The sequence below is a fragment of the Lepidochelys kempii genome, chromosome 1 (genome assembly GCF_965140285.1).
Source record: "Lepidochelys kempii isolate rLepKem1 chromosome 1, rLepKem1.hap1, whole genome shotgun sequence".
NCBI classification, from domain to species: domain Eukaryota; kingdom Metazoa; phylum Chordata; order Testudines; family Cheloniidae; genus Lepidochelys; species Lepidochelys kempii.
The window spans coordinates 260,788,719-260,804,503 of record NC_136380.1 but is presented as its reverse complement, the minus strand read 5'-3'; the positions used below and the strand labels follow the sequence as shown (position 1 = coordinate 260,804,503).

At 44.7% G+C, this 15,785-nt stretch overlaps 1 protein-coding gene across 4 annotated transcripts in view; it reads left to right on the top strand.

The window, feature by feature from the left end:
• Positions 1 to 15,785, top strand: part of MRTFA (myocardin related transcription factor A) — a 180,111-nt gene that overhangs the window by 41,380 nt on the left and 122,946 nt on the right. Inside the window, exon 1 of one of the 4 annotated variants that reach the window (XM_073327045.2) lies at positions 315 to 2,229. The exons of the other annotated variants lie outside the window; for them this stretch is intronic. Within the exon in view, the coding sequence (XP_073183146.2) occupies positions 2,184 to 2,229 (46 nt within the window). The 5' untranslated portion in view covers positions 315 to 2,183. Of the gene's footprint in view, positions 1 to 314; positions 2,230 to 15,785 lie in introns of those variants that run through there. 4 annotated transcript variants of the gene reach the window in all.

The following is a 15,785-nucleotide window of genomic DNA, read 5'->3' as shown; positions in this document are numbered from 1 at the left end:
GGTCAGTGGTTCTCAAACTAGGGGTGCCGCTTGTTCAGGGAAAGCCCCTAGCGGGCCAGGCTGGTTTGTTTACCTGCCGCGTCTGCAGGTTCGGCCGATTGCGGCTCCCACTGGTTCGCCGCTCCAGGTGAATGGGGGCTGCGGGAAGCGGTGTAGGCCGAGGGATGTGCTGGCCTCCCTTTCTGCAGCCCCCATTGGCCTGGAGTGGCGAACCACAGCCAGTGGGAGCCGCGATCGGCTGAACCTGCTGATGCGGCAGGTAAACAAACCGGCTCGGCCCGCCAGGGGCTTTCCCTGAACAGGCGGCGCCCCTAGTTTTAGAACCACTGGCATAGATGGTATTTAGGTGAGCATGGTACCTTAAAGTCAAAAGGCCTAAATTATGTGTTGTGATTTAGTCTGTTTATGACACACTGTTGGTGTAAAAAGGATGGAAAACCAACAAACAGCCCTGCTGGAATATCACCTGCAGAAGGGGATTCCCTGGATGGTTTAAATCTGTCGTCATGAGACTGCTGAATCCTTCACAGACCCAGAAGTGTTGGAGGAGGAGGAGATGTTGCTACAATCTTCTGCACTTGGCTCTTCTAAGATGTTGTGCAGCCATTAGGGGACCATGACATGAGAGTAAAAGCAGCTTTGAGATCGGTTTAATTTAGGGCATAGAGGTGGGGATAAATAGCAGTGGGTACCTCCCGCACGTGGATTCTGGGGGCAGCAACTACAAGGATCCTGCTTTGCATTAATGTAGTCCTGTTTGAAGAGAACTATGTTATCGTGCACTATGAACCTTTTAGTTTGTACCCAAGTGTCCACACAGGGGAGTTACAGCACATCACTGTGGTGCATAGTAGTATTCGCTCAAACTGCAGGGCAACATAGACTTGCTGTTAAACAGGGATAAGGGCCCAGAATGTAGGAGGTGCAAATGCACCTTTGCAAATTCAGGTACTCCTCAGCTGAAAAAAGCTCTGCCAGAACAGAGACTCTGGCTTAACCCAAAGAACTTGAAGTCTAAAGGTGGGACCATGCCACTGTCTATTTGGTGCCTAACATGTTTTTGATCCTGATATAAGAAATAAATATAATAATTACTTACTGGCAGATGACCTAATGAGAAACACCACAAGCCATGGGGGAAAATGAAGATGGGGAAACAAGGGAGTGCTGCTCTTGGGACAGAAGAGTTGGAGTTGGTTCATTGCTAATTTAAATTATCTTAATCAAGTTACTTGAGACACTCTGTTCAGGGATCAAAATTGAAGTCCACTTCTGGTTGGGAGCCGGAGTTGCCCACTGAGTGAAAGTTATCCAATCTACTGTCCTAATTATCAGGAAATATTCAACTATAAAAGCCCCAACCCTCCCCTCCCCCCAACCAGCTATAGTGCATCATCTGAGCATGGGAAACATGGTTTAATTTTCTACTTCTTCAGCGGAAATGAGGGTTAAAGGGAGGCCATAGTCTGGAATGGAAAAGATTGGAGGTGGGGGGAAGAAAGAATACATTTTTAAAAACTGACTTTAAAATCTATTTTAAAAAGTTCTAACCCTAGGCTTTTAGTGCCTTGGGCTTAGCAGCCAACAAGGTGGAGTGGGGGAAATATTGCCAACTTTCTTCATTGATTTTTCTTCCTATTTGTAAGTATGACCAGACTTAATGTGGCAGACATGGGCAGCGTACTGTATTATTTTTAGCTTTGCTCTTTCCAAGTTAAGAATGTCTGTGTTTGTTAATGCAGGGTCTCCTTGTTCTTGGAACGAAACTGCTTCATCATCATAGCCACTTAGGGGATTCAAAGTTCATATAAAATCTCAGCTTCCTTTCTCAAAAGGGAAAAGCTGTCAGTATGCATTTTTTTGGAGAGTGTCGTCTTTTCTCCCCCCATCCCTCAAACTGCAGCATAGGGCGGAGCTTATTGTTGAAAACCACACATCTTAAGTTCCAGCTTGAGTATTCATTTTCCTACTAGCAGTTAATTGATTTTGGGCTGTCCCAACTTGTCTGTAGAGTGAATAAGCCAAGAACTGTGCAGGGAAAAGGACTGAGTTCTCAGTCACTGGAGTTGATAGCATTCAAGGGTGCTTTGTGGAACGTTTGGACAAGCCTGACGTCAAGATTCCTCTGTCTGTTTTTTTATTTATATTTTTAATCCATTGTTGCTGTTGAGAAGGGGACCAACATGACTCTACTAGAACCAGAGAAGCTGATGATGGCAGTCCAGTCAGGTAACACTCCAAACATATCTCATTAGTTAAAAATTGCTAGTGTGCCGGGCAGTTAGTTAGGGAGTGTGAAGAGGGTATATGATGCTGCATGAAAAACGGACCTAGAGATGGAATTGGGATGACTTCATGTGTTGTTGAAGATAGTGCAAATGGAATGTTACGTTTTGAACAGTTCAGGATTTTAATATGAAGAAATTAATATTTTTCCTTTTTTTTCCCCCCACTCCATATTTGAATAAATTAAGCTCTTTGGCTCTTGAGAATCAGCAAATACTTGCCAAGCCGAGGGCTGTGTAGTAAAGAGACTCAATTTGAGGCAAGCCAACCTACTCTGTTTAACTGTTAGCTGATTTTATTTCAGTTATTTTTTACTTGGTTTTAATGACTGATATAGAAAGTACTGTTGATACCTCTTGGGAAAACTTTGAATTGCATTGTGTTGGAAAAACTCTGCTTCTGTCTTGCACCGCTCCTCACCTTTCCTTTGTAGCTTACAGGATCCCTAGTTTCCCTAAGAGTTAATGTGTTCTTGTAGCATTTTCTCCAAGATGATGTCATCTTCCTTTTGTGATATCACAATTGGCTGCTAGAAATGCTTCAGATGTTGTACAGAATTGTGACTCCAGGGATGAGGATTAGTCATCAAGTTAGATGAGACTTGATACCTACCCATAATAGTATGGTGCACTTCTCACCTTTTTTTGAGGATCTCAAAACACTTTGCAAATATGAAGTCTCACAGAATGCCTGTCAGGTAAAGTTCCTTCACTTTAGAGATGGAGAAACTGACACGGAGATGGTGACCTTGGGCAGGTCATATACTGAATCAGTGGCACTTAAGATCAGTCTAGAAGTCTTGATTCACAGTAATTTTTAGGCAGTGCCCCTAATAAAGTTAGCTTGATTAAAGTTAGAATAGCTGGATTTAAAAAAAAACAAAGTCACACACAGTGATCTCTTCTAAATATGTTTTGTAAAACTTCTTCCTTTTCCACCTTCTGGTCTGGCAGTGGCTCTAAATGTATCTTTCATTATTCTTTCCTCCTTTTTTTTTCTGGTAATTTTATTTTATTTAGCATGTGGATAGTTGTCTAGCCAAGCGATGGCATCTTCAGTGGTGTGTTGCAGTTCTTCTAGGCCACCGCTGAACCTAGTCAGTAGGCATTCATTGACAATGTGCATCAATGTCTGTGTTGCGCCACAGCTGCACAAGGGGCTGTTGTGAAGGCCCCAGTGATACTGGTTGGCTGCACAGAGACCTTGCCTGGTCCGGATCCTGTTCAACAGGGACCACTGGTGACGGGGCTAATCAAAACAAGGCGGGCAAATTGTGGGGTTGTCGATGAGGGACTGGTTGGGGATTATAACAGATATCCATTCCTCTCGCCAGAGTGTTTCCACCCTGACATCCTGGTGTGGCTGATGAGACCATAATGGATAATGTAATGACAGATGTGCAGCTGGTGGTTTAAAAAGGTCATTGTGCAGCGACAGGCTTGAGTTGGCGCATATTTTCTTCAGTAACCTGCCAGTGGCAACCTCTCATCTGATATGAGGAGGTGCAGTATTGCTCAGAACTGGAAGCCATGGGAGTAGAGTCAGATGCAGGGTGCCAGAGATGATACGCATGGTGGCACGTAACTGCGTATCCACCAGTTTGATGTGTGACGATTGACTCCAAACTGGTGCACAGTACTCTGCCACCGAATACGAAGTGGCAAGAGCTGATGTCCGCGAAGTTAGAGCATGAGCACCCCAAGACGAACCTGCCAGTTTGCTAAGAAGATTGTCGCACGTCTTAACTTTAGCTGCTGTCTTTTTTATGTGGGCATGGTAACCCTATGTGCGGTCTAAGGTGACACCTAGATAGACCGGTTCTACTTCATGCTTTTTTTGGTTAAACACTTTAAAAAACATACAAAGCAATTTCTAAAATAGCTCATGTTGCTTTAGTTTTCTATCGTAGTTTGCGCGCTTCCTGTTTTTTAGAGCTTCTCTAAAGTGGTATTGAGTGATCTTCCTTCATCTGATGGCCTTCCTTCCAAAGCGGGAAGAATTTTTCAGTTCTGGCACTTCAGCAAGGGGATTTGATTCTACAGCATATCCTTGGGAGGTGGAGAGAGAGAGAGCGAGCAGGAGCCTTCTGGGTTGGTGGAATTATGAGAGCTGTCTTATGGGAGATAGTTGCTTCTATCCTTATTCTTAAATGCACAAAAGTTGCTTTTGGCCCTATACTTATTTGGCCATTCTCTAGTGATATACTTTTAATTTGCCATTCTTAGAATCCATATTTAAGCCCTAATAACATGCTTGGTTCTATACAGGACGCACATAGCAAGACAGTTCTGGCACTGCAAAAAATGTGTTTACATCAAACAAGCTAACTTGATGTAAAATCCTAGTGGAGACAAGACACTAGTTTGACCTCAGCTAGCTACACTGAGGTAAAAATACCTGTGCCTTGTTTCCACTAGGATTTTACATTCTTTTTGTAGTTAAGATAAAGGGCCATGATGATTTACAATCTAGAAGCCCATCTAACTGGATCTGTGCATGGCATCAGCATTGTAGGGAAATTCACAGAATAAAGCAAAGCTTCCTAAAATGAAGAAAGTCCCCTTACGTGCAGATGAAATTATCCTTTTTTCCAAAACTTTTACAGTGGCTCTTCTCTCTTATGCTCCAAATGATGAGAATCTTCTGGGATTTTTTTGTTCTTTCTTAGTTCCTATGATGATTCTTCCTTCATTTAAAGAGTGCTTGGATGTGGCATAAGCTAGAGTCCACTACTAATACCCCTGGGTCATCCAGAAGAATCATGCAGTGATGAGGCAATTCTTTGGTGTTCTTAACCCATGGAATGAGGGATACAAACCGATCACCACTTTATCTGAAATTGCAGTCCTTCCTTTGGCCAGGTCAACCACTGCCTAAAATGATAAGCAGGAAATAGGGAAGTGGGGTGAATTCATACAAATAAAGGTGATGGAAGTGAGCCTGAGAAATGACAAAAGGATGAAGGGTTCAGAGGGGTAGAGTGCAGATGAACTTCAGTGCTTACTGTAGTGTGGCCCTTGCTAAAGCCTAGGCCTAAGGTAAGGCGCAAAAGATAGACTACCACTATGCATAAAAGCCACTGACAGAAATGAAATATCTGAGAGGGGGCAACATGAGTAAAATCTGGAGGGATGTGAAGACTAGGGCCTTGTCTACGCTGCCAAGTTTTTTTCACCAAAAGGCAGCTTTTGGTGACTAAACAGTGGGAGGTGTACTCACTGCAATGCCACTTTCGGTGACAAAATAAAACCACCTCAATGAGAGTCGTAAGGCTTTTTATGCAAAAGTTTTGTTTTTAAAGCTCCAGTGTAGACACGATGCCTGATTTTTTTTTTTAATCACTGTAATTGGCCTTCGGAAGGTTGTCCCAGAATGCCCATCATGACCACTCTGGTCAGCAATTACAACTCCGCTGCCCTGTAGCCAGGTAACCGACTGACCGTCTGCACCTCCTCCTTTAAAGCCCTGTTAATTTTTGAATATCCACTTCCTGTTTGCTCCTGGAGAGCTTACATCGCATCTTCCCAGCTGACCATGGTGGCTACATGCTGCAAATGCTTTCCTGCTTGGACCACTGTGAGTCTGTTCAGTATTTGGAGAGAGGAGGCTGTGCAGTCCCAGCTGTGCTCCAGCCATAGGAATTTCAATACCTACGGACAGATTTATCAAAGCTTACATGAAAAGGGCTACGTTCGGGACGTGTTACAGTGCAGAGCAAAAATCAAGGAGCTGAGGCGGCATGCATATCAGAAGGCAAGGGAAGCTAACTGTCACTCCGGTGCTGCGTCCCAGACCTGCTGTTTGTATAAGGAGTCGGACACTATCCTCTGCTGAGACCACACCTCCGCTGCCAAGAGCCCTGTGGATATTTTGGTGGGACTGGAGCCAGAGGAATGTGGGCCTAGCCCTGAGGACGAATTCATTGACAAAGAGGTAGAGGCAGATGACGATGTGCAGCCCACAGCAGGATCGCCTGGTGGTTCATCCAGTCAGGAGCTGTTCTCCACTCCAGAGATGACTCGGCAGTTGCAATCCGGCAAGCAAGAAGCAGGAGAGCAGATCCCTGGTAAGTAATTTTGCTGTGTGAAGTGTGGAGGTGGGTTGAGGGCATAGACATGTACAAGGCTGGCTTTGTTTCTTCTGTGTGCTTGACATTTCCCTGTGCAGCTAAGCAGTACGGTGGAACAGATTGTTGATGCACACAGAGATTTCACAGGAATCCTCCAGAGAGATCTCTAGGAAACTTTCCTGCAAATACTTGGCAATCCTCTGCTGAAGGTTCCTTGGCAGAGCTGCTTTGTTCCTTGCCCCATTGAAGGAAACTTTCCCGTGCCATTCTACAGTCACTTCTGCAGGGACCAAAGCAGCAAACAGGCGAGCAGCATAGGGACCAGTGTGGAAGTCGCAAGCATGTTGTAAATGCACTGTTTCTTCCCTGCTTACCCTCAGGAGTGAGAGAGCAGGCAGAATGACACCCACCCGTGGAAAAGGGTGGGAAAATTTAGAATATTGTCCCTAGTTGACTGTACCACGACTCCCTTTCATATTGATTATCTCCCCATGTACAATGCTCCCCACCCCGGGAGCTTGGGGTGTTTGCCAGGCTTGGGGTGTTCGCCATCATGTGTGTTTGTCAAGGGTCAGTGAGAAAGTGATTGATATGTTGTTAGAGGTGTATTTTACTGCTCTGTTTCAATGCTCTGTGTGTGCTTGTGTATTGTTCCTTGTGCTTCTGCAGATGTCGCCTTGAGAGGCACCTCCTGCACACTGGTGGAGTGCTTCCCCTGGATAAGAAAGCGCCTGTGACGGAGCAAGGAAGAACTGTTCCAGGAGGTGATGCAATGCTTGGATGCCGCAAACAGAGAACACAGGCACTGGAGGGAAATCAAAAGGCAAGACAGACAAGAAAATCAGACCTACACTAGGGATGTAATGGAGAGGATGATTAAAGTTATGGAGAAGCAAACTGAGATGCTGCAGTCCCTCATAATGCTCCAGACTGAGCAGATGCATGCCCACTCTCCCCTTCAACACATTCAGAACTCTTTCCCATGCCCTCCCCAAACTCCACCCGCAAGTTCCTTTCTGCTCTCTGGGACTTCTCGCTATCCCGTTCATTCCACCCAATGGACACCTTTTCAAATGATAGTTGGACTTAAGCACAGCCCTCCCCTGATACTTCCCTATGTTCCCCTATCCCTCCAACGATATGTGTGTGTGTGGTGCTGTATATTTTTTTGTGTGCAATAAAAGTGAAGATTTTTGAATTATAAATAATTATTTGTCTCCTGCAAATTGTGATAGCAGATGGCAGCAACAAATACATCAGCAGTTAAATCATTTGCTTACATTGAATTCTAGGCCACAAAAATCACAAGTGCTTCCTTGCACAACTCAATTTCATTAAGCATTGTAGTCCAGAGCATAGCAACATACACTACTGGTTCTCATCTTCAAAGTGTTGTCTCAAAGCCTTCCTGATTTGAATAGCCGCCTGTTGTGGCCCTCTACTAGCCCTGGTAGCTGGCTGCTCAAAATCAGCTGCCAGACGTTCTGCCTCAGCAGTCCACACTGAGCAAACTTTTCACCCTTACCTTCACAAATATTGTGCAATGTGCAACACGTGGCTATGACCGTGGGAATATTATCCTCAATGAGGTCTAATCTGCCATAAAGACATCGCCAGTGTGCCTTTAATCTGCCAAAGGCACATTCTACGATCATCCTGCACCTACTCAGCCTATTGTTGAACTGCTCCTTACTGCTATCTAGGTTTCCTGTGTAAGGCTTTATGAGCCATGGTAGGCAGAGTTTCCCAGAATCACTACGGGCATTACAACATCCCCTGTTATTGGTCTGGAACATCTTCTGGTCTGAAAAGAGAGCTCCCGCTTTCGGCTTCCTGTACAGGCCGGTGTTCCAGAAGATACATATGTCATGCACCTTTCTGGATCACCCTGCATTGGTGTTAACGAAACACCTGTGGTGATCCAAAAGCACCTGCAATCCCATGGAGAAATACCTTCCTTTTGATGTACTCCGTCATAAGGTGGTCTGGCCTAAATTGGAATATGCGTGCCATCTATCGCCCCTTCGCTGTTAGGGATCTCCATTTCCGCAAAGCCACTATTTCATGCACGTTACCAAGAGTCCCGGTTCTTCGCAGCAGGATGCGATTAATGGCCCTGCACACTTGCTTTAACGCAGTTCCAGTGGTCGACTTCCCAACTCCAAACTGATTTGCGACTGACTGGTAGCAGTCTGGAGTCACCAGGTTCCACGCTGCGATTGCCATGCGCTTCTCCAACAAGAGGGCAGCTCTCATTTGGGTATCCTTGCGCCAGAGGGCTGGGGTGAGCTTAGCACACAGTTCCAGGAAGGTGGCATTCCTCATCCAGAAGTTCTGCAGCCATTGCTTATCATCCCACATGTGCAGAATGATGTGATCCCACCACTCACTGCTAGTTTTCTGAGCCCAAAAGTGATAGTCCACCGTGTGCAGCTGTTTTGTGAAAGCCAAAAGTAATAGTGTTGATCCTATCCAGGTCAGGTAGCACATCAGGCAACTGTGAATCCCATTGAGTTCAGAACTTCAAGTTTAACTGCACTGCCATTCGAGATGTGCTACTGACAGCTAGCAGAGCCCTGGAGAGCAGTGTGGGATCCATTCTTTCAGACAGATGACGAGATGTTGAAAAATGTCATAAATTTTATGTGCACTGAGATAATGTGCAGATGTGCGCCACCAGTAGAAACAAAATTACTCCAGCCAGGACAGGTTAGGCATTTTAGAACTCATTTCTCAAAGAATTAAAGTGTAAGAGAGAAATACAAATTATGAAATGCATAGACCAGTCAAAAAACTAAAGTAACACACTTTGAAAGAATAAAATTACAGAGAATATATGTGAATTGAAGGAATTACCAAGAAGTAACAACACCAATAATAAAAGTTTCTGTTGGGAAGTGAGTGTGAAAGTCTGTGTGTGTCTTTAAGGCATTCTCACTGACTGCCAGAAGGCTCGTTCAGACCTCAGACCACAGCAGCTCTCCTGCTTCTGAGCCCTGGCCCCGCTCTCCTGCTCCACAGAGATGAGGTACAGAGGCGGTGGGAGGGGGGAAGACAGAATGTGTGTGTGAGAGAGATTGAGATTCATTGTGTGCGCTGGCTGATGGGGAAGTCTCTGAGAGACCATGCGCTGTCTCTCTAAGGCACTCACTCACTGCCCGGAACACTCGTTCAGACCTCAGACTGCAGCAGCTTTCCTGCTCCTGAACCCTGTTCCTCCTCTCCTGCTCTGTAGAGATAGGGTACGGGGCAAGGGAGGTGGGGGACACCCTGACATTAGCACCCTCCTCCCCCTCCCACCCCTTCGCTCTGCACAGCCAGCAGGAGGGTCCTGGGAGCAGCTGGCCGGGGGCTCCAAGGCAGAGGGCAGGAGCAACAAGGCTGCAAAGCAGCGGGGGAGGGGCATCTGAACACACAGTGCCGGATGTGCACGGCTCTGCGTATCAGTGCGCTACACTTGAATAACTCCTGGGCGGCCACGCAGCTTAGATGGAACACAGTCGCTGGGGGACACCACTATTTACCTTTCTCCATTTTGAAAACAGACCATTTATTCCTACCCTCTTTGTTTTTAATCAGTTGCTGATCCATGAGAGGACCTTCCCTCTTATCCCATGACTGCTTACTTTGCTTTAAGAGCCTTTGGTGACGGACCTTGTTTAGGCTTTCTGAAAGTCCAAGTACATTATATGCACATTATATTAATTATATACCCTTGTCCATGTTTGCTCACCCCATCAAAGAGTTTTAATAGATTGGTGAGGCATGATTTCCCTTTACAAAAGCCGCATTGACTCTTCCTCAACAAATCTTGTTCATCTGTGTGTCTGATAATTCTGTTCTTTGCTATAATTTCAGCCAATTTGTCTAGTACTGAAGTTAGGCTCACCTGCTTATAATTGCCAGGATTGCCGCTGGAGACCTTTTAAAAAGCTGGTATCATATTGGCTACCCTCTAGTCATCTGGTACAGAAGCTGATTTTAAATGATAGGTTATGTACCATTTAGTAATTCTGCAATTTCCTATTTGAGTTCCTTCAGAACTCTTGGCTGAATATCATCTGGTCCTGGTGACTTATTAGGCAATTCAGTTTTATCATCCGATGAAGTGAGCTGTAGCTCACGAAAGCTTATGCTCAAATAAATTGATTAGTCTCTAAGGTGCCACAAGTACTCCTTTTCTTTTTGCGAATACAGACTAGCACGGCTGCTACTCTGAAACCTGTCAGTGATGTTAGGGTTACCACTGCTATCTTAGCTCATGTCAATCCTCCCCTGTAAAATTGTTAAAATATAAATACACAGTGGATTGATAATGCACAGTCTCCTTGCTCTCACATAGGGTATGTCTACATAGCAATTAGACATCTGCAGCTGGCCCATGCCAGCTGACTCAGGCTGGTGAGTTTGGGCTAAGGGGCTGTTTAATTCATTTGGGCTTGGGCTGCCCGAGCTCTGGGACATAACCTTGCAGGGTCCTTGTGCCTGGCCTGCAGCCTGTGCCTGAATATCTACACTGCAGTTAAACAGTCCATTAGCCCAAGCATGACTCAGCTGACATGGGCCAGTTGCAAGTTTTTAATTGCAGTGTAGACAACCCATCTGTCGTGTCAGTCTGGCTTGCAAATCAGACAATCCCATAAAAATGGGACTGTGCCCAGCAAATGTGGCTGGGTGGTAAGTCCTGTGTTGCCTTCTACAGGTTACTTTTGGCAGTTTCTCCTGCTCAATAGTGAAATGACTCCTGTGAGGTAACAGTTAAGTCCAGCAATTGAGACAGTGAAGGTTAGTGAAATCTAATATTTTGGGATATTTTAACGTGCTTGTGACACCCTTCCTATTTAAGAGCACTCCTGGCTATTGTATCAGTTCCTGGTATATTCTTTGTGTTCACTGGGAGTGGGGGAGGTTTGCTTGACTTCACGGTTCTTCATATCTTTCTTTTCTCTGGTTATTACACTTTGCTTCAATAAATTTTCTTCTGTGCTTGCAGTTGGATATAGTATTCTTCACTTCCTCTCCTAAGCTGTGTTATGTTGACCCTGCCCACTGATAAGTGGCTAGCTTCACTCCAGAGCTGGCTGACTATTCGTGAGAGTGAGTGATCTCTATAAACAAATTCTATTTTTTTAATCTTCAAGATGAAAAGTGCTAAATAAATAAAAGTTAACTTTATCACAGAATGACCAAATGAACACTGTCCTTTGGATTTTAATGCATTCTCCTGTTCATTCGCTGAGATATTTAGGGAAAACCACCCAAAAAGGTGTGTAGGCAATAGTTAGACTGTTATACTTCTTTACTGGTCCCTTCCCTCTCTACTTACCCTGAGATATGCTGCTGTTATTGACTGATGCTGTTGCACAGACCAGAAATGGGTTATTCTAAACTTTGTTATAAATATAATTTAGATAAACAGAGGTAGCATTCCCCCATATAGTTGGAAAATAAAATGGCTATGGAAGAGTGTTTTAAACTCAGTGTAGAGTAAATATATATTTTTTTAAACCATATTTTTCAAAAAAGTTAATTCCCTTGTCTAATCCTCTGTCTGAGCATCTCAGAAGGAAGGAGTGGAACGTTCACTGAAGAGCTACTCGATGCTGACATCTTGAACTGAGCATAACAGTTTATTAAACTGCCATGGAAGACTGTTTTTGGCCTAAATGGGCATATGTTAAATACCAATCTGTCATACTAGCGAAACAGATACTGATCCAGTTCTCTTACTCCTCCTCTCCCCTTCCCAAAAAACACAACAAAGTAAAAAACCTTCTCTCACCTTAAAACAAGTCAAATAAAGTTGCTCTGTGAGGTGTCTGGTGCTAAATTTTCTTCATGCCCTATGAAAAGGGAACAGGGACTGAGTACTCGAAGAAAAGTCCCGTCTTCCCCCACTTTCCTCTTAAGCAGCAACCTCAGTGCTGCGGTTTCTGTGTTTAGAAATTCCATTTTCTTCTCCCCTTGTAAATAAGTTGTTTTTATTTTTTTATAAAAATAACCACTTCTGCTTGCACCAGAATGAAAGACGGTCAAGTTAGAAATCATAATTCTAGATAGAAAAAGTGTTTCTTTACCTGTGGAACTAATAAATGGATCTTTTTAAAGTTCTACAACTTCTTGCTTGTGGATTTTGTTTGCTTTTTGCATTGCACTTGTTATCAGCAGTGAAACTAGATTGATTGGTTTCACTTTCTGGGTCTCATGATTCTAATTGAGTGTTTGGGTTGCAACGCTGCCAGGGACCCTTAAATCTAAAAACTCCCTGATTTCATTTGAATGTAAAAAATTCTGAAAACATTGCTGGCTGGTACAGGTTGAATAGTTGCCCCCTCTAAAACAGAATCTACATTTTGGGCTTGGTGCCAGTGCCCTCTGTAAGGCAGTGCTTTTGCACCTGATAGCAAGCTTGTGGGAATGGGTAAGAATTTACAGGGTGGCGATGGACTTTCCTGAGGGCTGTGTGTGTGGATGGTGATGATCAGTTTTTTTGAGTTGTGTTATTCCCCGGGCCTATACCAGAATTCCGTATGAGATCAGAAGACTGAACAAAGCCATGTGAGCCTCATCATCAACATGCAGTGCTGAAGTAGCAAATTGGACTTTTTTGAAGGAAATCTTTAACTGTGGAAATCTTTATGCCAGAGCCATTTGCTGAATAAGGATCTGTGTTGGCTCTTGTAGGAAATGGAGTGGAGGGAAGCCACCCCAAACCACAAAGGTACTAAGTCATTCCATTAATGAGAGAACTGAAAATAATCTTTTGATGTCTTTATCCTTGTGAGTAACCAGTGAGTAGCCAGATAATTCTGTACTTTGGTGTCAGCCAAATTGGAGGATTTGGGATTGTACTGAAACGGTCACTTTTTGAGGCATGCTTCTGTGGATCGCAATATGAACATACATTATGTTATGTGTCTGTGGCTGGATAAATATCTCCTTTCTGAAAAGGCTGTGTGACGTCTACATTTTCCCTCCCTGGATATCTAGCAACATGTTTCTTCCCAGTGTTTGGTTGGAAATCCCGTTAATTTTTCAGGTCAAGTCGGCACCTGTAGCCACACCCATGGTAGTAACAATGGAACCTTTTATTTTTAAATTATACAGTAAAAATGTCTGTGCCCTGTACACACTGAGTTTACCATTGCTGCCACAGGCAGAGATGCATAAAAACATAAATTTGTTTAGTACATGCAAGGCCTTGGTGATCACTGGTGACTATTATTAGTACTGGTCCGAAGCCAGTTATAGTAGAATCAGGAACTATGTGAGGTTCTTAAAGCTCTGTTGTTGTTTCAGCTACCATGGTTGTTGCAGTATAAGCACCAGCATAGATCTTAGTCTTGACTGTTAGCACTCCCTGCTTATGCCAGGCTTATGATCCTCAGAAAATTTTTCGCACCTCAGTCATAATCTGCAGCACCCTCTGACATTCTGACCCCTCCCTCCCTCCCCCCATATTGCATTGCTGATGCGCCTCATCTGTTCTCAGAACCCTCTGCTGTTCCAGTTTTGGCACTCTCAGGCAGACTGCCAGTCATGCCAAATTATGTTGTTTTTATTTGGACAAATCTCATCTGGTTGTTGCGAGATAAACCTAATGCTTTCTTCATTTGTGACCAAGCTAGATTTAAACCCAAATCTCTGGAGGTGAAGCTAAAATTGTTTCCTCCTTCCATTCAGATTTCCAACAGTTGATTTAACTAAATTGGTTCAGAAACTGATTTAATTAAATTGGAATAGTCCCCTTTTGTGAACAGTCATATTTTGGTTTAAACATGGCTCATTGATCTAGATTTAATTGGCAAGGAATGAAGCTAAATGAACACGAGGCATTCTTAAACCAGAATAAGTGTTCACACAAGGGGCTTGCACCAATTTAACAAATTTATTATGTAGGTGAGCCCAAAATTTGGGTGCAATCTCCTGTTGCCTGGGAACACTTGTTAGCATCTTTCTGGCATGAAGTTTGTTTTGAACAGGTGTTAATAAGACTTCCTGTGCTGTATAAACAGTATTTTTTTAGTTCTCAAGAGTTCCATCAGAGCAGGGGTGGGCAAACTTTTTGGCCCGAGGGCCACATCTGGGTATGGAAATTGTATGGCAGGCCATGAATGCTCATAAAATTGGGAGTTGGGATATGGGTGGGGGGTGAGGATTCTGTCTGGGGGTGCGGGCTCTGTGGTGGATCCAGAAATGAGTTCAGTGTGCAGGAAGGGGCTCCAGGTTGGAATGCGGGGGGCAGTGAGGACTCTGGCTGGGGGTGCAGGGTCTGGGGCGGGGCTGGGGATGAAGGTTTGGGGTGTAGGAGGGTGCTCCGGACTGGGACCAAGGGGTTCGGATGGCAGGAAGGGGATCAGGGCGGGGGTTGCGGCATGGGAGGGGGTCAGGGGTACAGGCTCTGAGTGGCACATACCTCAAGCAGCTCCTAGAAGCAGTGGCATGTCCCGCCTCTGGCTCCTACCCAGAGGTGCGGCCAGGCAACTCTGCATGCTGCCCTGTCTGCAGGCACCATCCCTGGAGCTCCCACTGGCTGTGGTTCCCAGCCAATGGGAGCTGCAGGGGTGGCACTTTGGGCTGGGGCATCGTGAGGAGCCCCTTGACTGCCCCTAACCCTATGTGTAGGAGCCGGAGGGGGAACATGTTGCTGCTTCCAGGAGCAGCGCGGAGCGGGGCAAGTCCTGACCCCATTCCCTGACTGGAACGCCGGAGTGGGGCAAGCCCCAGACCCTGCTCCCCGGCGGGATCTCGAGGGCCAGATTAAAATGTTTGAAGGGCTGGATGTGCCCCTGGGCTGTAGTTTGCTCACCCCTGCATTAGAAGAAAGGAAACCTTTTGGTTATCCAGTGTGTGAATTAGAGTAAGAAACATGTATCTGCTGTTGTCTCCTCTCTTGTCATCTTATCCCTACCCTGTGGGGTCCTTTTACTTTCTTGGCAAACATCATCTTTGAAGAAGCTGCTGTACCTTCTGAAACAGATGGTACAAGCTCTTGTTTCCAGTCCATAATGAAAAGTCACTGACTATCCAGAGATTGGGGAAAGGACTAATGCTGACTGCTTCCATTTCTGTTACAGGTTCTCCGCTGTTAGATCTATCATCCCAACTCTTGCTCAATATTTTAGATTTGGATTTTGCTTTCACCTGTGTCATTCCTGGTTAATTTTACCCTTTAAATTGATATAATTTTATTTATAAAAGTATGTACAAAGTAAGTGCCTTTGAACATAAATTACAAAAAACAAGTCAAACTAAAATCAGCATTTAATCTTGCTAACAGCGCTCTTAAAGCTTGACCTACAGCAGAACTCTTTCTAGCCTCAGCCCTCTACCTCTCCAAAAACCCAAGCAAATAGATACATTTTGCAGCATGTCTTAAAAGTCAGTGGACCCCAAGCTACTTCACATCAAGGGGGAGCAGATTCCAAAT